The sequence below is a fragment of the Lutra lutra genome, chromosome 3 (assembly GCF_902655055.1).
Source record: "Lutra lutra chromosome 3, mLutLut1.2, whole genome shotgun sequence".
NCBI lineage: Eukaryota > Metazoa > Chordata > Mammalia > Carnivora > Mustelidae > Lutra > Lutra lutra.
Genome location: NC_062280.1, coordinates 72,588,346 through 72,615,745, shown reverse-complemented (window position 1 = coordinate 72,615,745; position 27,400 = coordinate 72,588,346). Strand labels below are relative to the sequence as shown.

At 34.8% G+C, this 27,400-nt stretch overlaps 1 protein-coding gene across 5 annotated transcripts in view; it reads left to right on the top strand.

Annotated features, from left to right (window-relative positions):
- The window catches only part of LNPK (lunapark, ER junction formation factor), an 85,958-nt gene that overhangs the window by 8,427 nt on the left and 50,131 nt on the right, over positions 1-27,400 (top strand). For all 5 annotated transcript variants that reach the window (XM_047722248.1, XM_047722246.1, XM_047722250.1 and 2 more), the window contains 3 exons: positions 96-137; positions 1,326-1,513; positions 21,273-21,331. In XM_047722248.1, coding sequence (XP_047578204.1) covers positions 96-137; positions 1,326-1,513; positions 21,273-21,331 — 289 coding nt within the window. The remainder of the gene's footprint in view (positions 1-95; positions 138-1,325; positions 1,514-21,272; positions 21,332-27,400) is intronic.

Here is a 27,400-nt window from a genome sequence, read left to right as displayed (position 1 = left end):
TTTGAATTAAAATGTTCTTTTATGATTTTATAAGTCAAAGTGTTTCTAAGTTTGCTGTAACAAATTTTAATGTCTTATATCTGTTTTTATAACAGACAAAACCTTCAACTGTAGAAGTTCTGGAAAATATAGATAAGGTATGTTTTTTGGCTCTGGGGTGTTTTAATTCATCTTGGGTATTGCATAAATATTATTTTAGTATAAGTATATTATTTTGGAGACTGGATCTGGCTTGGGAATTTAGAGATGATATAGAGTAAGCCTGAAAACTTTAATGTTATATTATCTAAAAAAAAATCAGAAATCTCCCAGTGACTTAAGAAGTCTGTATCACTAGAACCTGTTAGTATGAAATTAGATATATAGAATGGTGTAAAACAATGTTGCAGATGGGATGAAGTAGATTATAAGATAGTCTGCAACAGTTTTATCAGTCCAAAAACTTCATAAACTTCATTATCAAAAGTGGCTATTGCTTAGGAATATTGAGAGTGATGAATAGATTGAAAGAATCTAGTATGGGTCAGTGTTTTAATTTTTATTAACTCTTTCTTTTAATAGCCAGATTTTTAAAATTAACTGATTAATTTCTAGCCATTTTTTTAGACCTTATACAGCAAGAATTATTATTTAGTTTAAGAAGTACTATTTATTGGTGTCAATTCCATGCTTGATCTTTGCTAATTTGGTCGGTCAAAAATAGTATCTTAATTTTTTTTAAATTTATTTTTAAAGATTTTATTTATTTGTTAGAGAGAAAGAAAATGAGAGAGTGAGCACAAGCAGGGTGGGTGGCAGCCTCCCTGCTGAACAATGATCCTGACATGGGGTTCCATCCAAGGACCCTAGGATCATGACCTGAGCCGAAGGCAGATGCTTAACCTACTGAGCCACTCAGGCATCAAATAGTGACTTGGTGGGGCGCCTGAGTGGCTCGTCCTTAAGCATCTGCCTTCGGCTCAGGTCATGGTCCCAGGGATTGAGCCCCACATCAGGCTCCCTGCTTGGTGGGAAGCCTGCTTCTCCCTCCCCAACTCTCTCTGCTGTTTTCTCTCTCTCTCTGCCAAATAAATAAATAAAATCTTTAAAAAATAAAATAAAATAAAATAGTGACTTGTCAGAATAAGCATTTTCATATGTTTTTAACTTTATTTCTAATTTTCTTTTTCATATTATGTTTTTTTTGTAAATATTAAGATATATTTCATTGACTTTTCAGAGTTCTTCATATATAATCGATCATTTAAAAATTTTTTGTTAATATTTTGATTTCTTTATGAAATTTGAGATTCAATTCAATAATATAGAACAATTTCTCTTAACAGGAAATTCAAGCATTGGAAGAATTTAGGGAAAAAAATCAGAGATTACAAAAATTATGGGTTGGAAGATTAATTCTCTACTCTTCAGTTCTTTATCTGTTTACATGTTTAATTGTATATTTGTGGTATCTTCCTGATGAATTTACAGCAAGACTTGCCATGACACTTCCATTTTTTGCTTTTCCATTGATGTAAGTAAATTGTTCTTTCAGTTGACTTTTCCTCTTTTTGACCAGTTAAAATGTATTCAGTCTCTCTTTATTGTGAAATAGTAATGTTTCAGATAGAGTAAATTTGCTTTTTTTTCCTTTTGCAAAGCATTTCTTTAAAAAAGTAAACCAACTTTGTGTGTTAAACCTTAATTTACAATTCAGCATACCTGAGGAATATGACTCAGTGATGTTAGGAATATGACTCAGCAATAATGGCTCTATATGGGAATCTTTTGTAATTCTCTAATAGATGGTCATGCCCCACCCAGGGATATAGGGCAAGGAGTGGGCATTTCCGATTGTGGGTAGTTGTAAGTGAGAGAGGGTTTGTAAAACAAACGAACAAACAACTCTCCGGTGATTCTGAATATATTCCAATCATCCCATCTCTTTTCCTCTCTTTTCAGTCACTGCTGTAAAGCAACTGACCCTTATAGCAATATTTTATAATATAGCATTTTACTGAAGGTGTGTCATGTTTGAGACTTTGGAGAGACAGATGAATAAGAAATTGGTTCATTCACTCTATAAACATTTATAAGTAGCAGTTTTGTAGGTGTGGGAATATAATGGTGTATGCTATACAAAAATACAAAATCTCTGAATGTAGATCTTAGGCAGCATACATTAAATTAAGTAATAAGTATGATGCATATTATGAAAGAGAAGTGTCACATGCTGTGGGAACATTTAACAGAGGCTCTAACACTATCTCTGGTGGAGGTGGGGGTCAGGGAAGTCTTTGTAATCATTTTCTATTGTTCCCACAAATTCAGCAGCTTAGAGCACACCCATCTGTTGTATCACAGTTTGTGTAGATCAGAAATCCAGGTGGCTTGACTGGGGTCTCTGCTTAAAGTCTTGCAGGCCGCCTGGGTGGCTCAGTTGGTTAAGCAGCTGCCTTTGGCTCAGGTCATGATCTCAGCGTCCTGGGATCAAGTCCCACATCGGGCTCCTTGCTCATCAGGGAGCCTGCTTCTCCCTCTACCTCTGCCTGCCATTCTGTCTGCCTGTGCTTGCTCTCTCTCCCTCTCTCTCTCTGACAAATAAATAAATAAAATCTTAAAAAAAAAAAAAAAGATTTAAAGTCTTGCAGGCCTAAATCAGGGTACTCAATCAGTTGGACTGGGATCTTATGTGGAATCTTTTAGGGGGAGAATCTTCCAGGTTTAGTCTGGTTGCTTGCTGACTTGTGCCGCATCTCTCTGACTTCCAATTCTGCCCTCAACCCAGAGAAAGCTCTGCCTTTCAGGGTTTAACTGATTATATTAGACTCATCAGGATAATCCAGGATAATCTCTCTTGCTTAGAATCAGCTGAGTAATACTTAATTATATTTGGGAAGTCCTTTCACAGCAATACCTAGATTACTGTTTGATTGTATAACAGAGGATGGAAATCTTGGGGAGGAAGAGAGATAGCTTTAGATTTATGCCTACCACAGCCTCCCTGAGGAAGTGGCCTTTGAGTTTGAGACCCAAAGGATGATTATGTGTTGCAGGGTGGTGTGACTTGGTGGATAATCTTTTAGGTGGAAGGAACAGCATATATGAAAGCCATGAGGGGAATAGAGAATGGTAGGTTTAAAGAATTGAAAGAAGGCCAAAGACTGGTTTATAGGGAAAGTCTGGGTGGTTAGGCAAGGAGTATTTCTTGTGGGCCTTATAATGCATGATAAGGATTTTAAGATTTAACCTAAGAGTAATGGGAAGCCATTGAAGTTTTTTATGAAGGAATATGATGTGATCATACTGTTATTTTGAAAATACTATTGAGGCTACACCATGGAGAATAAATTAGAGGGGAATAAGAATGGTTCTAAAGCAGCAAGTTAGGTTATTACAGTTGTCTGAGGAAAAATGAGTGACAGTGATTTGCTATTGAGTGGAGGCAGGAGAGTGGAAGAGAAGCAGATGGGCTGAATGAGACTTGAATGAGTATTGAAGAGTCTTAGGAGGTAGAATTGAGGTAGTATGGAGAGGCTCTTGGTGATTCAGTGGGTGTGAGGTGAGGGGGAATAATTGCATCAAGGATAGAATTTAAATGTATGGCTTGGGATATTTGTTTGATGGTAGTGTTATTTGTCTAAATAGGGAATACCATCTAAATAGGGACTCCTATGAGGAAGAACAGGTTTGCTCACTGAGACTAAAATAGCTGTTTCTATTTAGACAAGTGGAATGATTAAGTATGAGTATGAAACGCAGGTTATAAATTTGAATGGGAGATATTAATTTAGGGTTTGGCAGCTTATTAATGTTAAACAGAGCCACCATATGTTCATTCAGTAAATATTGGGCACCTGCAGTGTGTTCAGTCTTGGGCTAGACCTTCGTGATTGAGACAGTAGTGACAAGATCTCTGCCTTCATGGAGCTTACATTCTATGGGGGATTGAACAGATAAAAAATGAGAGACAAGTAAACAAAGAAGTGCAGTGAAGAAAATAAACAGGGTGATATAGAGAGGAACAGTCCCTCTTTTGAGAAGGTGGTATTTGAGTTGAGAACTAATGTACAAGAAAGAACCAGCTTGGAAAGAGTTGGAATTTATGGAAGATTATTTATATATACATAGTATATAATAGCATATGAATCCATAGAGAGATGTAAGAACAGATTATCCTCAAAGTATTAATGGAAATTCTCTTTGGGTGGTCATTCTTAGTGGTGTTTCTTTCCATATGGTTTTTTGGTATTGTTTGAATTTTTTACATCAATGTGTTCTTCAAATCCTAAAAACAAAAACTAAAACAAAAATCCAAGAGTTGAGGGAACGTCTTTATAGGAAGAGAAAATGAAAATACAAAGGCTATGCATAAGGTAGGAGAGAGCATGACTTATCTGAGGGTCAGAAAGATCAGTATATATGGAATGTGTGATGGAGAGAAAGAGTGAAAGAAGGTGTGCTTGCAGAATCAAAGTATCTGGATCATGGGAGGGTCATGGCCTAGGAGTTTGTATTTCATTTTGGGTGAAATGGGAAGCTTGTAATGGTTTTAGTGGAAGAATGGCATGATGAGATTTAAGTTAAGAGGATCATGTGTACTGCTTATGGAGACTGAGTAGAGGAGGACAAGGGCAGAAACAGGGAGATTAGCTAGGATGCTGTTATAGGAGTTTAAAGGTAGAGATGGATTTGACATCCCAGTCACAGTGGAGGTGAAAGAGATGCCAGTATTTCAGAAATACAGCTGAGACAACTTGGTAAGAGGAAATGGAAGGTAAGGGAAAAGAAGGAATTGGGTGAGATTCAGGTTTTTTGATTTGATATTTGGCAGGTGTCTAATCTTTCTTTGGGACTGCTATAGTAAAAAAAATTTTTGTTTAATCTTTAGTACAGGGCATATTTTCAAATTGAAACTGGAGATCACAAAATTTTAGCTTTGTATATAGATAAAAGAGCCAAAAATTGAGTGCATGCATATTACCAAATAAAATCTCTGCCGTTTGCTTTCTCTTTTGGAGTTTTTTGGAATGCTTCTTATCCTGGGTGTGGCAGTAGATTTTATAATGCTGAGCCCCTTTTCCTTGTTCATTTCTAGTGTTTTACAAAAAGAGGGGAGAAAAATTTAGAAAGGGAATAAATGTGGTATTTACTTGACTGAAGCATCTTTAAAAACTTAGAAAAAACCTCACTGACCTCCATTTCCATATCAAAATTGACTTTTTTTTTAAAAGATTTTATTTACTTATTTGATAGACAGAGATTATAAGTAGTCAGAGAGGCAGGCAGAGAGAGAGAGGAGGAAGCAGATTCCCTGCTGAGCAGAGAGCCCAATGCGGGGCTCAATCCCAGGACCCTGAGACCATAACCTGAGCTGAAGGCAGAGGCTTTAACCCACTGAGTCACCCAGGTGCCCCCCAAATTGATTTTTTGTTATGAAAGATTTTTATCTAGTTGCAAAAGAATGTCTTACGGGGAATTTACTGTGCTAATTCTAATGGCTCTTCACAAACTGATCTACTGGATCTGGTATGCTGCAGAAGCCTTTTGGTCAAGTAAATCATATACTAATTGTTTTTGAAAGTAGAAAAACATATTTTCTTTTTTTTTTAAGGTAAGACATTGTTCTTTATTTTTTCTTTCTTTGCAAACATTTTTCTTTTATTACTTTACACATATCAACATTCCCTTAGTAAAGGGAGTTTTTGGACCTAGAGTCCTTCCTACAAATAGTGAATATTTATACACACATACATACACATCAATTTCTTTAAAAATGTTTATTATTTCTTCAGTTGGATCTTTCTCCTATTTTGAGTAAGAGGCTCTATTATCCTTACTGTGTCCTCCCTGTTCTGCATCACCTGCATCTAGTATTTCTTGGTTTGTTAAGCTTCAGAGCCATTTCTCACTTTGTCTCATTCACATTTGTGACCTGGTTCTCAGCTGCTGCAGCTTCTGTTTCACTGAGCTCTTCACTTTTGGAAGCATAGGCCAGTCATCAAACAAAGAATAGAATTGTCCTCCTGATTGATGACAATCAAAACAGCATGAAATAAAATACAATAATGAGAAAGTAGATGTTGTGGTATGTAGAAAGAAGACTTACCACAGGACATTTTCTTTTGTGTGATCTGTAGCCTTAGCTTATTCCTGGACTTTTTTCTTTGGAAACAAAAATTTTGTGGTCTAGACCAGGGTTTACTTAAAGAAATGGAAGCAGAAAGAGCAGTAAAATGTAGTGTTTTACTTAACACTGTCAACACTGATTAATAAAGCTTAGAAATCTACCTGATAACTGCAAAAAGTGACTTATTTCTGCATTCCAGATTTCCCAAATGCTTTTACTGGACAGAGAAGTCATAGACTCAGGACTGAGCATATATTACATAATCATAACTATCTTCAAGTTATCTTTTGTTATAGAATATCAATATTCTGTATAAGATACTTTGATTTTTACTATATCTTCTTTCCTTCATATGGAGGAACTTGGTATGATTCCAACCTATTATTTTTTTGCCTTTCAGATTCAATAATTTAACTTATATCTCTGATCAACTATTTTAGTATATTTCAACATATTGAAATATATTTCAACTATTTCAACTATTACTGAAATAAATTATAATCTAAACGCTGAACATATTTCATAAGAGTCATTAAGGCTATCGTCCATGGTGACGGAAGATTTGGATTGTAGTTTAAGTTTTGTATTTCTTGATTATGCTGCCAAGTATGCATTACTGTGGGAATTGTTTCATTTTCTAAGAGTGAACAGCCATTAAGCTTTTTCTCTTAACCTAACTCTACAAGCAATCTTAGATTTTACTCCTGGATACTTTATTCTTTTTTTTTTTTTTTTTTTTAATTATAGCAGGTTTTTTTTTTTCATTTTTTATTTCTTTTCAGCGTTAACAGTATTCATTGTTTTAGCACCACACCCAGTGCTCCATGCGATACTTTATTCTTACAGAATGTAACTTTCTAGAAATTCCATTCTCTATAAGATCATTATAGAGGCTTATTGGCATAAAACATTGACCTTCCCAGAGGATTTAACCATATTTTCCTTCTGCTTTGTTTGTTTGTTTGTTTTTCTAAATTCCTCTTTAAATGGAGTTAGGGAAAGAAAAAGTTCAGCAAAGAAACTGAGGAAGGTTGTCTTATCCCTGTTTTTTATGTTTTCTTTTTGTTTGTTTTCCTACTTGAATTGAAGGCCATTTGAGGATAGGGCTTTGATCTTACACAGCTTTCAATGCCTCCTTTCTGCCCCCCTCAGAACTAACTGGCAAAATATATTTTCTCAATCCATCTAGAAGAGTTGACAGGCATAATTTGATAGACCTTTTGAGGAAAGTTAAACATTTCTTTCATGGCACTCTAATAAGAATACAAAGTATCTGTCATCAGCCAAAGTTGCTCTTAAAGGAGAAGGTATCTGTGAACATCTCTTTGTTATTTACTCAAAGAGAATATTTACTAAGAGGTTTTGGTAGGTAAGAAATCATTTTGCAAGCTATCATTTTTGCAATGTTGATAGATATTTGAATATTGATGGTTATTCACTTAGTAGAATTCTATACTGAAAGAATTATGTACTGAGACATAATTAAGAGACAGATTCTATTCTTGGATGGAAAGATTTAGTATTATTTTGAGATCAGTTCTTCCTAGATTAATCTAAAAATGTGTGTTCACATTAAAAATACCAACAGTACTTCAAAAATCTGGGCACACTTTTTCCATACTTTTAAAAAAAGATTTACTCAGTATTTGAGAGAGAAGGGGGGAGGGGCAGAGGGAGACGGGAGAGAGAGAGAATCTCAAGCAGACTCCCTGCTGAGCATGGAACCCAATGAAGGGCTCAATCTCAGAACCCTGAGACCCTGACCTGAGCTGAAATCCAAGAGTTGGATGCTCAACTGAGTAAGTCACCCAGGTGCCCTTCCATACTTTTTTTTTTTTTTCCTTCCATACTTTTTAATGGAAAAATAAACACATAAAAATAGTCCTGAAAATTCTAAAAAAGGAGAGGAATAAGGAGCAGAGGTCTGCCAGGCATTAAATACATTATAAAGCTTCATTAATTAAAAGTTTGCTTAGAGTATAAATAGCATATAAATTAATTAAAAGTTTGGCACAGTGCATAAATAAATAGTGTATGAATTAATTAGAAGTTTTTCATAGAGCAAAGAGACACAAGAATCCAGAAATAAATTCTCAAAGGAATTTTTGTATATAATATGTATATAGTATGGTATGATCTATATGGTTTTTATATATGATAGAATGACATTTCAAATCATTGGGGGAAAATGGTGTTGAGTTATATACATATATGTAAATTAAAATCAATTAAAGAAAAAAAGCTTGATTCCTGCCTTATTCCTTATAAGGAATAAATCATTGTTACTAGTTTGTCTGAATGTGAAGGTAATTCTTCCTAAAGCCTTTGATAGTTAAATTGACAAAGTAGTAAACATAGTTATAAATATTGACACATGTTTATCTTCTAATTTTTAGCTTTATATATTGCTAAATCTCCTCTAAAAACAGTAAATTGGATGGGGGTGATGTGGTTGTTGATAAAACAGCACCTAAGTTTGTCAGAAAGTGCTTCATATTTGAAGGTTGATGAAAAACCTTCATGTTTTGGGTGGAGGTTTATGGAATGTTAATCCTTCAGTACAAGGGAGGAAGGTGTGATTATGTTGATTGAATTTTAGATATTCTGCTATATTTTAACATCTACCATTTTTAATTTTAGTACAGTAAAACACTAAGTATTAGGGATTTAAAATATTTACTATAATTAAAATGTGATTTTGTTATATTGAGGTTCCAAGTATTCCCTGTTAGTATACCTTTGTAATTTTATAGTGTAAGTCACTAGATTATGTATAACAGAAATTCATACTGTACTAATGTTTCAAATAGTATCACTTTCATTCAGAAAAGAACAACTGGGATGATTTGATGAAATAGGTTAAGGGAGAGTTTTTAGTATATTCTAGAACTGATTGTATATTTGAACTTACTGATTTTCCATACTAATTCTGTATTCAACTACAAGAATCATCTTGTTTTTTAAAATTTTCTTTTGTTTTGTATTTTTTTTTTCAAGATTTTATTTATTTACTTGACAGCAAAAGCAGGGTCCCCACTGAGCTGGGAGCCCAATGTGGGGCTGGATCCCAGGACTCTGGGATCATGACCTGAGCCAAAGGCAGGTGGTGCCCAACCAGCTGAGCCATCCAGACACCCCCATCTTGTTTCTAATAAGTTTTTCAGTTGATTTTTTTGAGTTTATAGTTATTGGGGCACCAGGGTGGCTCATTCAGTTAAGTGTCTGCCATCAGCTTAGTCAAGGTTCTGGGATCAAGCGTTGTGTCGGCTCCTTGCCCAGCTAGCTGGGATTCTGCTTCTCCCTCTCCCTCTGCACATCACTTGTGCTCTCGCTCTTGCTCTCTCAAATAAATAAATAGATCTTTAAATAAAGTTTATGAGTATTCAGACATTTGTGAACAGCAATAATTTTACCACCTTTCGTATTTTTTGTCTGATTTTTTTTTTTTTTTCTTTTGGCTTATTTTGTTGGCTAGTACCTTCAGGACAATGTTAAGTTATTGAGAAAATAGTGAACATTCTGAATTTGTTTCTTGGGAATGCTTCTGATGTTTCCCATTATCATGGGAGTTATTTTGACTTTTGCATTGGAACATTTTATCATGTTAAGGAATTTTCTATTCAGATTGTTTTCTTTTACATCAAGAAAGATTGTTGAATTTTGTTAAATGCTATTTCATTGTCTATGGAAATAGTCATTTGATTTTTTTCATCTTATATCCCTTAATATGATAGATTATATTAAATATTGAATTCAAAGATTGAAATCCTGAATTCCAGGAAAATTTCTACTTTCATAGTTGTAATCATTTTATATAAACATTAAAAGTTTTTATTTTTTAATGCTCTAGATTAGTTTAAATAGAATTGGCATCTGTGCTTTGTAAGTTTGGTAGTATTCTGAGCTTGGGGTTTTTTATGGCGTGTAGGTCTTAACAACTTTTTAAATTCAATAGTAGTTAATCCTTTTGGTTTTCTGCCTCGTCCAAGGTTAGTTTTGTTAAAAATATATGTAATTACTCATTCTCCAGTTTTAAAGATTTATTTTTTGTGAGAGAGAGAGAGAGCGCATGGGCACGCATTAGCAGGAGGGGCAGAGGGAGAATCTGAAGTAGATCCCACAACTGAGCCTGAAGCCTGATGTGGGGCTCATCCCACAGTCCTGAGATCATGAGCCTGAGATCACGACTGGAGCAGAAACCAAAAGTTGAATGGTCAACTGACTGTACCATCCAGGTACCCACTCATTCTAGTTTTGAAATGTATTTCTATAGAGTGTTGTAATAGCAGTAATCATTACTGTCAGTGATTTAAATTTTTTTTTTTTTTTTTATAGGGCACCTGGGTGGCTCAGTTGGTTAGCTTCTGACTCTTGATCTCACCTCAGGTCTTGATCTCAGGGTCATGAGTTCAAGCCCCACATTGTGGGCATGGCATGTGCTGGGCATGGAGCCTACTTAAAAAAAAAAGAAAGCTAAAAATTTGTTTTGTATCTGTGATTATTGCTTCCTTTTTGTTTCTTATTATGTATATTTGTACATTTTCTCTTTTGTGATTGTTTTTCTTAGTTGTATATGTATCTTTTTTCTCTCAAAGAACCAGCTTTTAAGAAATTACTTCTTTTTATTCTTTTTTTTCCTCTTAGTCTTATTTTATTCCTGAACTTAAATTATGTACATCATACATTTATTTTCTTTCTTTCTTATTTACTAACAATAAATAAATTAAATGTGTATTTGAGGTCATGATAGTTTCTGATCACTGCTTAATTTTATTCCACATGTTTTGATATGTAGTGATTTACTTTGATTATATTCTAGATATCAGATTTTAAAAATTTAGTATTTAGAATTTAAGCATTTTTTCCAGGTGACAAATGTGTGTTTGTATGTTTGGTTTCTGGTTTAGTTACTGTTTCTAGTTTTGTTGTATTGCTTTCAGAGCATATTGTTTAATAATATTTCTACTTCTTTGAATTGAATTTTTTTTGGTCGTGTGCTATTTGGTCAATTGTTGCCTTTCACAAACACTTGAAGATACATATTTTTTTTCCAGGTACATAGAGCTTAATAATATCAATGAACACTACCTTATTATGTCATATAGTTCTTATGTATTCTAGTAATTTATTTCAACCTCTCTCTGTTCAGTTTTGCTTTATGAATTTTCCTTTAAAAGAAACCTTTTTATTTTGAAATAATTATAGATTCACATGAAGTTGCAAAAAAAAAAAAACCAAAAAAATGTACAAGCACGTCCTTTGCATCCTTCACCCAGCATGCTCCAGTGGTAAGATCTTACATGAGTAGTAAAATATCACTACTAGGAAACTGATGTTGGTTCAATTCACAGAGTCTATCAGAGTTTACCAGTTTTACATGTGCTTTTGTGTGTGTGTGTGTGTGTGTGTGTGTTTTATTTCTGTGTAATTTTATTACATCTGTAACTTCATGTCACTACCCCACAATTCAGATTCAGAACTATTCTGAAACTACAGGACTTGAAGTGCCTGGCTGGCTCAGTTGGTGGAACATGTGGCTCTTGATCTCAGGGTCATGAGTTCAAGCCCCACATTGGGTGTAGAGATTACATAAATAAATGAATAACGTACAAACATACATGCACACATACCACAGGGCTTCTTTTTGCTATCTCTTTGTAGTCATATCAATCCTCCTCCACCTGCCCCATTCTTAACCCTTTCACCCACTAATCTGTTTTATAATCTTTATAATTTTGTTTTTTCAAGAATTATAAAATGAGGTCACATTGCATATAATCGTTTGAAACTGGCTTTTTTCATTTGGCATATTCTTGAGATCCATTCAAAATGTTAAGTGTATTAATAGTTTTTTTTTTATTGTTGAGTAGTATTCCGTGATAATGACATACCATGGTTTGTTTAACTGTGTACTTGTTGAAGGACATTTGGATAGTTTCCAGTTTTTGGCTATTAGAAATAAGACTTCTGTGAACATTTGTATATAGGCATTTGAACATAAGTTTTCATTTCTTTGGGGTATATGTCCCAAGAATGTAATTTCTGGGGTGCATGGTAAGTACCTGTTTAGTTTTTAAAGAAATTGCTAAACTTTTTTTCAGAGTAGATGTACCATTTTACATTTCCACTGGTTGCATATAAATGATCTAGTTTCTCTGCATCTTTGCCAGCATTTAGTATTTCACTATTTACTATTTTGATCATTCTGATAGGTATGTAGTGATATTTCATTGTGGCTTTAATTTACATTTCCCTAAGGGCTCATGATGTTGAACCTCTTTTCTTGTATTTATTTGCCATTTATATCTCCTCTTCTGTTCATGTCTGTTCATGTCTTCTAATTTTCTAATTGGCTTATTAGTCTTTTTGCTGTTGAGTTTTGAGAGTTCTTTATATATTGTAGATACAAGTTATTTGTTAGTTGTATAGTTTGCAAATTTTTTCCCCAGTCTGTATTTTGTCTTTTTATTCTTTTAATAGGGCTTTTTTGAGCAAAATTTATTAATTTTCCCTTTTATGGGTTGTACTTTTGTTGTCAAGAACCCTTCCCTAACTATAGGCTCTGAAGATTTTCTTCTTTGTTTTTTTCCTATGCGTTTTTTTCTTCTAACATTTTACATTTAAATTTGTAAGCCATTTTGAGTTCATTTTTATATAAGGTGTGAGGTTCATGATGAGATTCTTTTATTTTTTTCTTTCATGGGTGCTCAGTTGCTCCAGCACTGTTTGTTGGCAAGGAACTGCATCAGTTTTTAGCACTATGAAATCACTTTCTTTTTCTAGGTTTAAAGCTTGCTTTTTTCAGTGCGGTGGGCGGAGGGTCTTGAATTCAAACTCGTGAGGTATTAAGATACAACCCTTGTTTTGTTGGTATTTGCCTAGTATACTTTTGCCAATGGTTTTATTTTCCTCAACTTTCAAAAACTCTTAGTTTTAGATGGGGTTTTATTTTTATCATCCAGTCTGAAAGTCTTTTGCTCTGCTGAGTTTAACTCATTTACATTTATTGAGAGGAAAGTTGTTGGTCTAGGTTTTGGAACATAATTTTCTATTTTGCCTTTTTTTTTAAACTTAAAAATAAATCTCTAACTATGTGGTATGTTTACTTTTGCCTAGTTATTTGTAGGAGGTTTTTGTGAGTATGGGGGTATGTCTTTCCACTTTCCAGGCTATCTAGAATTTTTCTTATGATCCAAGATATAATGTGCTAGTTTGTTCAGCTTTTATCTTTCCCCAGCCAATAGAGTTAGGCAACTGTGTATTTTTTTTCTTAATACAAAACCTCTTTTCTCTCCTGCTGCCATAGAAACACTGTTCTTTGTAAACAGGGTATTTCTGAATGGTTTCTCTTTAAGCTCTGTCTTTTCTGTTTTGTTTCTGAGGAGTTTCTACCTACAACACATTTGTCTTATTCTTGTTATAAATATGGGCTTTAGACTTTATGCTTTGAGAAGTCTGTCTTACTACCTCCTTGTGAGATAAGAAGTTTTCCTTCTCTGCTTGCACTCTTGATCTCCATTACTTTTAGGAGACTCTCCACATATTTTGAGAGTTGGGTTTTAGTTATATTTTATTTTACCAGGACAGGAATTTGTTTTTGTTTGATCTCGTTCTTGTTTAGAGTCTGTCTCTTTCTTTCTTTCTTTCTTTCTCTCTCTCTCTTTGTATTTACTAGAGAGAGAGAGTCAGCAAGAGAGCACAAGCCAGTGGTGGTGGGAGAGGCAGAGGGAGAAGCAGACTTCCTGCTGAGCAGGGAGCCTGATTCAGGGCTCGATCCCAGGATCATGACCTGAGCTGAAGGCAAATGCTTAACCAACTGAGCCACCCAGGGTCCTCTGTTTAGAGTATTTCTTTCTTTCTTTCTTTTTTTTTTTTTTTAAGATTTTATTTTATTTATTTGACAGAGATCACAAGTAGGCAGAGAAGCAGGCAGAGAGAGAGAGGAAGAGAGCAGTCTTCCCGCTGAGCAGAGAGCCGATGTGGGGCTCGATCCCAGGACCCTGGGATCATGACCTGAGCCAAAGGCAGAGGCTTTAAACCCACTGAACCACCCAGGTGCCCCTAGAGTATTTCTAAGAAGAGAAGAGGGAAGTAGAAATTATACCACTGTCAAAGTAGGAGTCAGTAATAGTATCTTTAATATCTTCACAAAGCATGTTGTTCTATTTTCATAAATTATATTTAACTGTTAGGAAAGCAAAAACCCTTATTGGAATAACTAAGATGGATTTCTGAAGTACCTTTTCCCCCCTAAACTTTGTTTTAAAAATACAAAAGAATTTCTTTTAATTTAGCCTTAAAGATGAATGCACTACATATGTTCTGCTGCTTAAGTCATGAAAGAAATTGTGTGTTGTTTGATAGCTCATTTTCTCCAGCAGCAATTCTGATAAAAACCAAAAGGAGAACCTGTTGTCTGCAAAGGGGATTACTGTGTTTTATTTTGAAGTAAGGGAGTATATTTCAGTTCTTGTAGTTTTCACACTTTGAAAAGTATATATGCTTCTAAAAAATAAAAAAAGAAAATTTACTGATTTCCTACGGAATGCTAGTCACTCTCTGCAATTCCTTCCCATGTTCTCTGTTTTCCTGTACATTTTTGCCCCCCTATATCATCTCTGTGCTGCCACTATTTCAGTGGGTTTGTAGTGGAGAAATAGTATGAGAGTTTCCTGTTGTAGCATCCTTGAGCGTTATGAGCAGTATGTCTAAACTCTTCTCTCCCTTCCCTTGATAAGGACAGTGCTCAGTGCCTTTTTTAATGCTTAGGTAGTTGTCTGAGTCATAAAAACGAGTCACCACAACATAAAAATCATATTTTGGTTATCTATTGCTGTAATAAGTTGTTCTAGAACTTAGTAACTTAAAATAACAAATGTTCGGGACACCTGGGTGGCTCAGTGGGTTAAAGCCTCTGCCTTCGGCTCAGGTCATGATCCCAGAGTCCTGGGATAGAGCCCCACATCAGGCTTTCTGCTCAGCAGGGAGCCTGCTTCCTCCTCTCTCTCTCTGCCTGCCTCTCTGCCTACTTGTGATCTCTGTCTGTCAAATAAATAAAATCTTAAAAAAAACAACAACAAATGTTCATTATCTCACAGTTTCTGAGGGGCAGGAAGGAATGTGGGAGCAACTTAGGTGGTTCTAGCTCAGGATCTTTATTCATATACAAATTTCAGTTAAGCTGTTGGCTGGAGCTACAGTTACCTGAAGGCTTAACTAAGGCTGGAGAATTTTTTTTTTTTTAATTTTAATTTATTTTTTTTGGAGAATTTATTTCTAAGCTCGTACATGTAGTTTTTGGCAGGCCTCATCTCTTCACTGGCTCTTTGCCTCAGACTTCTGTTTTTTGCCACATGGGCCTTTCCATAGAGTTCCCTGAATGTCCTCATGGCATACCAGCTGGCTTCTCTTAGAAGAGAAGAGAGAGAGGAAGATGGTGAGTGGAAGAAGAGGCCTAACATGGAAGCTGCAGTCCTTTATAACCTAATCTTGAAGTGACATACTATTACTTCTGCCATATTCTATCGGTTACACAGACCAACACTGGTAAGAGGACTACACAAAGGTGTAAATACCAGGAGACAGGGGTCATTGGTGACTTGCAAGCTAACTCCCAAGAATAGCAATGATGTATTTTAGAGTGAAGAAATAACATGAATTCAGATTCAATGTCTTCCTGCCTGTCTGCCTGCCTGCCTGCCTTCCTTCCTTCCTTCCTTCCTTCCTTTCTTCCTCCTCTCTAGAGAGGGAGAGAGTGCAATTGCGGCAGAGGCAGGACTGGAGAGGCAGAACGAAAGAGAATCTTTTTTTTTTTTAAATTTTAAAAATTCTTCATTTAAATTCAATTTAGTTAACATAATAGTATATTTTATTAGTTTCAAGGGTGGAATTTAGTGATTCATCAGTTGCATATAATAACCATTGCTCTTTTACATCAAGTGCCCTACTTAATACCCATCACCCAGTTACCCCATCCCTCCACCAGCCTCCCCTCCAGCAACCCTCAGTTTGTTTCCTAGAGTTAAGAGTCTCTTATGGTTTGTCTTCTTCTCTGTTTTCATCTTATTTTATTTTCCCTTCTCTTCCCCTATGTTCGTTCATCTGTTTTATTTCTTAAATTCTACATATGAGTGAACTTACATGGTATTTGTCTTTCTCGGACTGACTGACTTCTCTAAACATAATACCCTCTAGTTCCATCGATGTTGTAGCAAAAGGCATGGTTTCATTCTTTTTTATGGCTGAGTGATACTGCATTATGTATAAATATATATTTATATATAAATATATGAATATAACAAATAAATATAAATATATATAATATGTAATATTGCATTATATAAAATATATTTTTATATAATATAAATATTTTATATATATATATATATATATATATATATATATATATATATGGCTCTTTTCATAGTTTGGCTCTTGTGGACATTGCTGCTATAAACATTGGGGTGCATGTCCCCTTTCTGATAACTATTTTTGTATCCTTTGGATAGATACCTAGTAGTGCAATTGCTGTTTCTTGAGAAACCTCCATACTGTTTTTCAGAGTGGCTGCTCCAGTTTGCATTCCTACCAGCAGTGTAAGAGGGTTCCCCTTTCTCCACATCCTTGCCAACATCTGTCATTTCCTGAGTTGTTAATTTTAGCCATTCTGACCAGTGTCAGGTGGTAGCTCATTGTGGTTTTGACTTATATGTCCCTGATGCTGAGTGATGTTGAGCATTTTTTCATGTGTCTATTAGTCATTTGTAAGTCTTTAAAGAAGTGTCTGTTCATGTCTTCTGCCCATTTCTTGACTGGGTTTTTTTTGTTTTTCGGGTGTTGAGTTTGATAAATTCTTTATGTATTTTGGATACCAGCCCTTTATCTGATAAGACACTTGCAAATATCTTCTCCCATTCTGTTGGTTATCTTTTGGTTTTGTTGACTATTTCCTTTGCTGTGCAAAAGCTTTTTATTTTGATGAAGTCCCAGTAGTTCTTGTTTGCCTTTGTTTCCGCTTGCCTTTGGAGACCTGTCCAGCAAGAAGTTGCTGTGGCTGAGGTCAAAGAGGTTGCTACCTGTGTTCTCTTTTAGGATTTTGATGGATTTCTGTCTTGTATTTAGGTCTTTCATCCATTTTGAGTTTATTTTTGTGTATGGTGTAAGAAAGTAGTCCAGTTTCATTCTTCTATATGTGGCTATTCAATTTTCCAAATACCTTTGTTGAAGAGACTGTCCTTTTTCCATTGGATATTCTTACCTGCTTTGCTGAAGATTAGTTGACCATAGAGTTGAAGGTCCATTTCTGGGTTCTCTATTCTGTTCCATTGATCTGTATGTCTGTTTTTGTGCCAATACCATAGTGTCTTTACTACAACTTTGTAATAGAGCTTGAAGTCCGGCACTGTGATGCCACAAGCTTTGGTTTTTCTCTTTCAACATTCCTTTGGCTATTTGGGGTCTTTTCTAGTTCCATACAAATTTTAGAATTATTTGTTCCAGGTCTGTGAAATATGTCAGTGTTATTTTGATAGGGATTGCATTGAATGTGTAGATTGCTTTGGGTAACATAGACATTTTAACAATATTTGTTCTTCTAATCCATGAACATGGAATGTCTTTCCATTTCTTTGTGTCTTCCTCAATTTCTTTCATAAGTGTTCTATAGTTTTCAGAACACAGATCCTTTACCTCTTGGGCTAGGTTTATTCCTGCATATCTTACGGTTTTTGGTACAATGTAAATGGGATCAATTCCTTGAATTCTCTTTCTTCTGCTTTATTGCTATGTATAGAAATGCAACTGACTTCTGTGGATTGATTTTATATCCTGCAACTTTGCTGAATTCCTGTATCAGTTCTAACAGTTTCTTGGAGTTTTTTGGGTTTTCTACATAGAATAACATCTCATCTGCAAAGAGTGAAAGTTTGACTGCTTTGCCAATTAGGATGCCTTTTATTTCTTTTTGTTGTCTGATTTTTGAGGCTGGGACTTCCAGTACTATGTTAAACAATAGTGGTGAGAGTGGGCATCCCTGTTGTATTCCCAACCTTGGGGAAAAGCCCTCAGTTTTCCCTGTTCAGGATGATATTCGCTGGGGTCTTTTGTATATGGCTTTTATGATACTGAGGTATATTCCCTCTCTCCCTACATGGCAGAGAGTTTTTTTTATCAAGAAAAGATGCTGTATTTTAACGGATACTTTTTCTGCATCTATTGAGAAGATCATATGGTTCTTGTCCTTTTTTTATGTAGTGTGTCACGTTGATTGATTTGAGGATGATTTGAACCACCCCTGCAGCCCAGGAATAAACTCCACTTGGTTGTGGTGTATAATCATTTCAGTATACTGTTGGATCCTATTAGCTAGTATCTTGGTGAGAATTTTTACATCCATGTTCCTCAGGGATATTGGTTTGTAATTCTCCTTTTTAGTGGGGTCTTTGTCTGGTTTTGGGATTAAGGTAATGCTAGCCTCATAGAATGAGTTTGGAAGTTGTCCTTCCATTTCTATTTTTTGTAACAGTTTCAGAAGAGTAGGTATTAATTCTTCTTTAAATGTTTGGTAGAATTTCCCTGGGAAGCCTTTTGGCCCTGGGCTCTTGTTTGTTGGGTATTTTTTTTTTTTTTTTAACTAGTTCAGTTTCTTTGCTGGTTATGGATCTTTTCAGGTTTTCTATTTTTTCTCCTCTCAGTTTTGGTAGTTTATATATTTCTAAGAATTTATCCATTTTTTTCCAGATTACCTTTTATTGGCATATAATTTCTCCTAATATTCTCTTGTAATTGTATTTCTTCAGTGTTTCTCTTTTCTTTTTGATAAGTCTGGCTAGTAATTTATCGATCTTATTAAATTCTTCCAAAGATCCAGCTCCCTAGTTTCACTGATCTGTTCTATTTTTATTTTTAAATTTCTGTATCATTGATTTCTGCTGTAATATTTATTATTTCTCTTCTCCTGCTGGATTTAAGCTTTATTTGCTGCTCTTTTTTGAGATCCTTTAGGTGTAAGGGTAAGTTGTGTATTTGAGATTTGTTTCTTTTCTTTTTTTTTTTTTTTTGGCCTGATAGACTTTTTTTTTTTTTTTTAAGATTTTTATTTATTTATTTGACAGAGATCACAAATAGGCAGAGAGGCAGGCAGAGAGAGAGGAAGAAGCAGTCTCCCTGCTGAGCAGAAAGCCTGATGCGGGGCTTGATCCCAGGACCCTGAGATCATGACCTGAGCCAAAGGCAGAGGCTTTAACCCACTGAGCCACCCAGGCGCCCCCTTGAGATTTGTTTCTTGAGGAAAGCTTGTATTGCTAGATACTTCCCTCTTAGGACTGCCTTTGCTGCATCCCAGAGTTTTGAACTGTTGTGTTTTCATTTTCATTTGTTTCAATGAATTTTTAAAATTCTTCTTTAATTTCCTGGTTGGCCCACTCATTCTTTAGTAGGATTTTATTTAACTTCCCTTTCAAATTTTTTCTTGTGGTTCAAGTTTTATAGTATTGTGGTCTGAAAATATGCATGACATATGATCTCAGTCTTTTTTGTACTGGTTGAGACCTGATTTGTGATGTAGTGTGTGGTCTGTTTTGGAGACTGTTCCCTCTGCATTTGAGAAGAATGTGTATTCTGCTGCTTTAGGATGTGATGTTCTGAATATATCTGTGAAGGTCATCTGGTCCAGTGTGTCATTCAAAGCCCTTGTTTCCTTATTGATCTTCTGCTTAGATGATCTGTCCATTGCTGTGAGGGGGAAATTTAAAGTTCCCTACTATTATTGTATTATTATCAATGAGTTTCTTTAACTTTGGTATTAATTGCTTTATGCTCCCAAATTAGGGGCATAAATATTTATAATTGTTAGATCTTCTTGTTGGATAGACCCATTTATTATGATATAATATAATCCTCTCTTTTTACATTCTTTGCTGTAAAATAATAGTTTGTGTGATACAAGGATGGCTACTCCAGGTTTCTTTTGATATCCATTAGCATGACAAATGGTTCTCTACCCTGTCACTTTCAATCTGGAGGTGTGTGGGTCTAAAATGAGTTTCTTGTAAGCAGTATATTGATGGGTCTTATTTTTTTTAATCCATTCTTATACCTATGTCTTTTGATTAGAGCATTAAGTCCATTTACATTTAGAGTAATTATTGAAAGATATGAATTTAGTGCCACCCAGGCACCCCTACAATGTATTGCTTTTATGAAATTATGGATGATGTTTGTATATGTTCTGCCATGTTCTTTGGAAAAAGAGGTTTTTTGCTATAGTTACATTGAATTTAAGAGATGACCTTAACAAATATGTGATTAGGATCATTCTTTAATTTACTTTTAATATCATTTGATGTTTTACTAATATAAGGCCCAGAGAATTCTCCTCATAAAATATTTAAAAGTGTTTAGCTAAGTTTACTTATCAAGTACTTAGTTGAAGGTAGGCTTTTTTTCTTCTAGATAGCTTATTTTGTTTAGTAGGGAAGATCCTTCCAATGTTAAATAATAGGGAAGTAGTAACAACTTGCATTTATTTATTCATTTTTTAAAAGATTTTTTATGCATTTATTTGACAGACAGAGATCACAGGTAGGCAGAGAGGCAGGCAGAGAGAGAGGAGGAAGCAGGCTCCTTGCCAAGCAGAGAGCCCAATGTGGGGCTTGATCCCAGGACCCTGGGATCATGACCTGAGCTGAAAGCAGAGGCTTTAACCTACTGAGCCACCCAGGTGTCCCGCAACTTACATTTATGCAATGTGCTGGATTTGTAAAATGCTTTTACCTCAATGCATAGGAATAGACAGATTTTTGGAGTTGATGCTTGCTTAGTTAGAGGGGACTGTATAATTTGTTTTTTGAGGGAAGGTTTCATAGACTCCTTACAGAGTGATGAACACAGTGGTCTCTCCAGAGAAATAAAGTTATGCACACAATGGCAATTTCATATTCTGGGGTACCCTCAGAAAGTCTGGATTTTAGGTTGAGAACTCTTGAATGCAGATGTAGACCTCTGATGTCTCTGAAAGAGAGGAGTACTTTCTGATTTTCAAAATATAAAGGGAAGCACTGTACTGAACTCTAAGTGGAAATGTGTATTTGTTTTCATTTTATATGTCTTCTAATTCACTTATCCTAATAATGGTTTTTGTTTCTGAATTTTGCTTCCTCTGTAGCATCTGGAGCATAAGAACAGTGCTTATTTTCTTCTTTTCCAAGAGAACAGAAAGAAATAGTAAGTTTAATTTCTAAATTCTTATAAATACATTTAAAAAACCACTTTCTGATAGTGCATTGGTTTGTAACTGAATGGTAGGTTATGAAACGGTGTATTGAAATGAAAATCTTGTAAATATTGAAGGGTTGTTTACTATCAAGCATTTTGAATAATCAAGAGGATTCTCTGTGTTATTTTTGTCTTGTTCATTCAGAATTTTTTTACACAAAATGACTAATTTCATTAATTCATCTCTTAAATTGAGAGAAATTATTTGTTAATCTTTATGCAAAACTTACATTATTGTAGAGTAGAATATACTTAGACATCTTTTGATTTGTACTATTAATTGTACCATTCTCTTTAACCTCATAGCTCCTAGGCTTTTGTTTTTATGGAAACATGCAAATTGTGATAATATTTCCTTCTGTATTCTGTGTATGTATAGATTTTAAATATTTTCAGGTCTTAAAAGTATGAGTTATAATTTAACAAATGTATATAAATTTTATTTAAATGAACTTTATATGTGACTTCTTTATTCTTTTCTTGTTTAACTTTTCACTGTGGAAAATTTCATATACAAAATTACATACGCAAAAGGAGGGTAAATAGTATAAGTCCTCATATACCTATCACACAACATAAACAACCATCAACTCATGGTCAGTCTTGTTTAATTTTTAACTCTATCTACTTATCTACCTACTGTATTATTTTGAAGTATATCCTAGTTATATCTATCCAAGACAGACTTTTAAAAAAATACATTATATAGTACATTATCATTAATGTAATACAATACATTATCCTGTCTGAAAAGGAATTCTTTTTTTTTTTTTTTTTTTCTTTTTCTTAAATTTATTTATTTGACAGAGAGAGATCACAAGTAGATGGAGAGGCAGAGAGAGAGAGGGAAGCAGGATCCCTGCCGAGCAGAGAACCCGATGCGGGACTCGATCCCAGGACCCTGAGATCATGACCCGAGCCGAAGGCAGCGGCTTAAACCACTGAGCCACCCAGGCGCCCTGAAAAGGAATTCTTAATATCATAAAATATTAAACATATTTTGTTTGTTTAATTCAATATCCAAATAAGGTTCATACAGATACATGACTTTCAAACTGCCCCCCTGAGTTACGGCTTCTCTCCAACCTGGTTTAGGCTCACTGGGCTAGCCCAGTGACCATTCCTTGCAGATACCCTTGATTCCTTTGCCCCTCTTTTGCATCCTACTTGTCTGGCAAAAACTGTACCTTCTTTAAATACAATTATATGCTTAATCTGTGACTGGCAAGACTCTATCCTGGTTAAAACTTTCATAAGCTTAATCTGTCCCTGCATCAGAAACTCTAAATTTATTAGAGGAAAATCATACAGCATGCTGACCAGACTTATTTTTTTTTTTTTTAAGATTATTTATTTATTTATTTATTTGAGAGAGAGAACATGAATTGGCGGGCTGCGGAGGAGCAATGGGAGAGGGAGAAGCAGACTCCCTGCTGGTCAGGGATCCTGATGTGGGGCTCAATTCCAGGACACTGGGATCATGAACGGAGCCAAAGGCAGATGCTTAACTGACTGAGCCACCTAGGTGCCCCTGACCAGACTTATTTTAAATTTATATTGTAAATATTAAATGTATACTCAGTACTGTTGCACAGTCCTATTTCATAGTTTCTTAGAAAGTTCACTTTTTTCTCTTTAAGAGTATTTTTTGAGATGGTATTTCTCTTCAAATAACTAATACCTGCCTTCCTGCAAATAAACAAAAACCAAACCAAAATAAAACCAACCAATCAACCAACCAAATAAAAATTCAAAATTCACAAATAAGCAAAACCCCACAAAAATCTACCTGGTCACTCTCATGTGTTAGTCTCACTTTATGGAGAAAATAGATAAAAACAGATGAGAGCTACCTCCACCACCAAATATATCAAGTTAGCTCCATCTGTTACTCAGTGTGTTGTCATCCTTCTGTGGTAGTCTGGAAGACTGACCTTGATTCCATCTATGGCTAAGCTCTCCATTTATGCTTTGGATTTTGGATATTCTGGCCATCTCAAGAACATTGTTCTTGCAGTTATCTCTTCCTGCCATTATACTCTTTTGTATTAGCTATTTCTATTTGATTGTCTCTATTGGTATATAATCTCCCTTCCATATAAACAACTGGGGGGAAATCCCTGTCCTGACTTCATATTCCCTTTAATCTACCATGAGTTTCTCTCTCCACTTCAAAGTCCTGTCATCTCTACTGCCAACATTATTTCAGATCTGACCACTTCTAACCTGCTTTACTATTACTACTGTTCTAATTCAGGTGATCATCATCTCCTACTTATACTAGGAGTGGCTTCCTAAGTAGTCTATTTTTGAGGTATATTTAGTCCTGTCTTTTCTGTTTCAGATTCTCTATTGATTTCCTGTGGCAACTAGAGTAAATCTGAATTATTTTATCCTACTTTCTGGGTTATGCCCAATCTCTAACTTCATCTCTTCCTAACTCTATGTTTTTGCTTTTGCTCCAGCCACATTGGCTGTCTTTTTGTCCTACAGGTAAGTTTTAATTCTCTGAACATCAGTTTCCTAACTTGTAAAGTGGAAACCTATATTATCATCATCATAAACATAAAATGTTTAGGATGGATTATTATGAGTATTAAGTGAAACTATATGCCAAAATATATAAAAATTGCAAAGTGTTAATATACATATGGGCTGATGGTGCTGATTTTTCTTTTCTGTTCCTTATTCTTTTTTATTTTTCTTGTTTTTTAAATTTTTCTTGTCTTATTTAATGGGTTAGGACTCAGTATAATAGTGAATTGAAGTGGGAATAGCAGATTCCTTGTCTAGTTTCTGATTCTCAGTGGAAAAGCTTTTAATTTTTATCATTAAGTATTATGTTTGCTGTGGTTTTAAAAAATATTGATACTATCATATTAAAGAAACTAAGCATATGATGTTGTTTCCAGTGATATTTGATAGTATGGTAAATACCAGGAGGACAGGAATAAGTTTAAAACAAATATGTTCTCTGACCTCATAGAACTAACAAAATAGTAGAAAATATAAGAAAACTTATTTTAAAAGAGTGCTTGGAAACACTTTTCTAAGGAAATTAAATGTATGAATATTTTAACTTACAAATAGGCACATCACGACATGGTTACTATATAAAGGGGTTGCATTAAAAATTTACTTCAGGGATCCTTTTATTTAAAAAAATCTAATTCATTTGAATAGGTATTACATGTACATTTAAAATAGACATCAGAAAAGATTATCTTACTGTCCTACAAATATATTTTTTTAGCATCAAGTCAGCCTGAAGCTATTGATTGTGTCCTTGTTTTTTGTTCTGTATTAGTTTTATTTCCTTTGTTTTTTGCTTTGGACATGGTATAGATTAAGGGTTGGCAAACTATAGCCTGTGGGCCAAGTCCTGCCCACTACCATGTACAGGTCATGACTTAAGAATGACTTTTAGGGGTGCCTGGGTGGCTCAGTTGGTTAAGTGGCTGCCTTTGGTTCAGGGTCCTGGGATTGAGCCCTGCATCAGGCTTCCTCCTCCCCAACGAGCCTGCTTCTCTCTCTGCCCCTCCCCCTGCTTGTGCTTCTCTTTCTCTGTCAAATAAATAAATAAAATCCTAAAGAAAAGAATGATTTTTACATTTTCAAATCATTGAATAAATTCAAAAGAATATTTTATGACATTACATTTATATGAAATTGAGATTTCTGTTTTTACTGGATCAAAACGCTGCCCATTCATTTAAATGTTGTCTGTAGCTGCTTTCATCCTACAGTGGCAGAGTTAAGTACTTGTAGCAAACTGTATGTGGTGCTCTCATCTCAACACTTGAGACTGTTGGAGAATGTACAACAAATGACACAAATTTATAACTTGACCTTTCATGTGCCATATGTATTGTGACAATTTTATTTAATTTTTTTTTAATTATCAATGCATACTCAACATGTAAAAACAACAAAAGAAGAGAAGATTGGACTTGGAATGTTGCATTTTTAGGGCATAGTGGACTGTGCTAAAAGAATACAAATACATTGACATTACCATATTAAGTACTCATGATACTCCTAACTCACAGAAAAGCAATGGTCAGAAAAAGTAAAACATTTAAAATGGAATATCTCATCATAGCTGAATTTCTTCATAAAAATTAAAAGTGAAAATGGAGCTTCAATCCAGTAAGTTTCTGGGTGGCTTATTAGTGAAGCAGGGAAAGCTATTTATTTACCAATGGTGAATTAATTGAATTGTGTTTGATTGCAGCAGCTGAACAAAATGTGTTCAGAGAAGGTATAGAAGGTATACTTGCTTGGTTAGTAAGTAGCCTTTTGGCATGAACAATTTGAAGAACTGAGAATATTGGAAGCAAGATAGTTAATTTAAAAACATGGCAAATGATTCCAAGTGATCTTCCTTGGCTCTGATATTGCTCAATTGTAGTTTATTTGAGGAATCAATTTTGAGCTTGCAGTTACTGAATTAACTTCTACATAAAATCTCTATAAAACAACTGTAGGACAGAATGTCTTCAAAGTTGAAAAAACACCAGTTCAGTACAACCTGAAGTAGAATCTGCTAAGGTGTGTTATAAATATTGGTGGTAAAATATTTCCAAAGAAGATATACACATGGTCAACAGACACATGAAAAGGTACTGAACATCATCAATCATCAGGGAAGTACCAATCAAAACTACAATGAAATACCATCTCACTCCTGTTAGAAAGGCTAAAATCTAAAAGATAAGAAACAAGTTTCAGTGAGAAAGAAACCCTTGTGCACTGTTGGTGGGGAAGTAAATTGGTACAACCGTTGTACAGCCGTTGTGGAGAATAGTTTGGAGGTTTCTCAAAAAATTAAAAATAGAAATACCATATGATCCAATAATTCAACTAGTGGGTATTTACTCAGAAAAAATGAAAAAACAGACTCGAAAAGATATATGCATCCCTATGTTTATTGCAGCATTGTTTACAATCACAGAAGTAACCAAAGTGCCTATCGATAGACAAATGGATAAGGAAAATGTGCTGTGTATGTAAATATAACATATACTATGGAATATTACACAGCCATAAAAAAGATGAGACTGCCATTTGAGACAACATGGATAGACCTAGAAGGTATTATGTGAAGTGAAATAAGTCAGACTGAGAAAGACAACATATGATTCTACTCATAAATGGAATCTAAAAAAACCCAAAAAACAAAAAGCAGAATCAGACTTGTAAATACAGAGAATAAACTGATGATTGACAGAGGAGAGGAGAGTGGGAGATTGAGCAAAATGGTAAAGGGGGGAGGGAGATATAGGCCTCAAGTTATGGAGTGAGCAGGTCATGGGAATAAAAGGCACAGCATAAGAAATACAGTCAGTGATACTGTAATAGTGATGTAACAGGACAGATGGTAGCTACACTTGTGAACATATCATAATGTATAAACTTGTCCAATCACTAAGTTGTATATCTGAAACTCATGTAGCATTGTGTGTCAACTATACTAAAAAAATGTGGGAAGCAGAAAAAGGCTTATTTGGATTAATGTACAAACTTGTGAAATTGTAAAGTGTTTAAATTTTGTGGTTATTCATTGTGTTATGTGACAGGGGGTTCTTTGCCGAGCGTAATTGAACCTACCATGTGTTATTAAATTAGTAGTGTCAATGGGAACTTCATTTATGCTCATGAACTTAACCATTGTCAATTATGTGAACTTTAAGCAGATACAGAAGCTGACTATCATAACCTGCCCAGCCCCACAGCAGTTTGATGGCTCAGCAGTGGTAGAGTTTTATTGTGATATTTTGAGCTCAGGGCCTAGAGTGTAATATTTCTGCATGCAAAGAATCACCTTCAACCTCTGTGATTGAATGCTGACTGGCTTTGGAAAATTAGCTTTTGCTGCAGAGTTGATAATGGTTCTTAATGAATTCAACCTAAGATTGCAAGACAAAACAGTCCTTATGTGCAAAACCTATACGCTATAAAGTCATTTTGGAAACAAATATCATTGTAATAACACAAAGTAATTTTTAAAAAAAGACT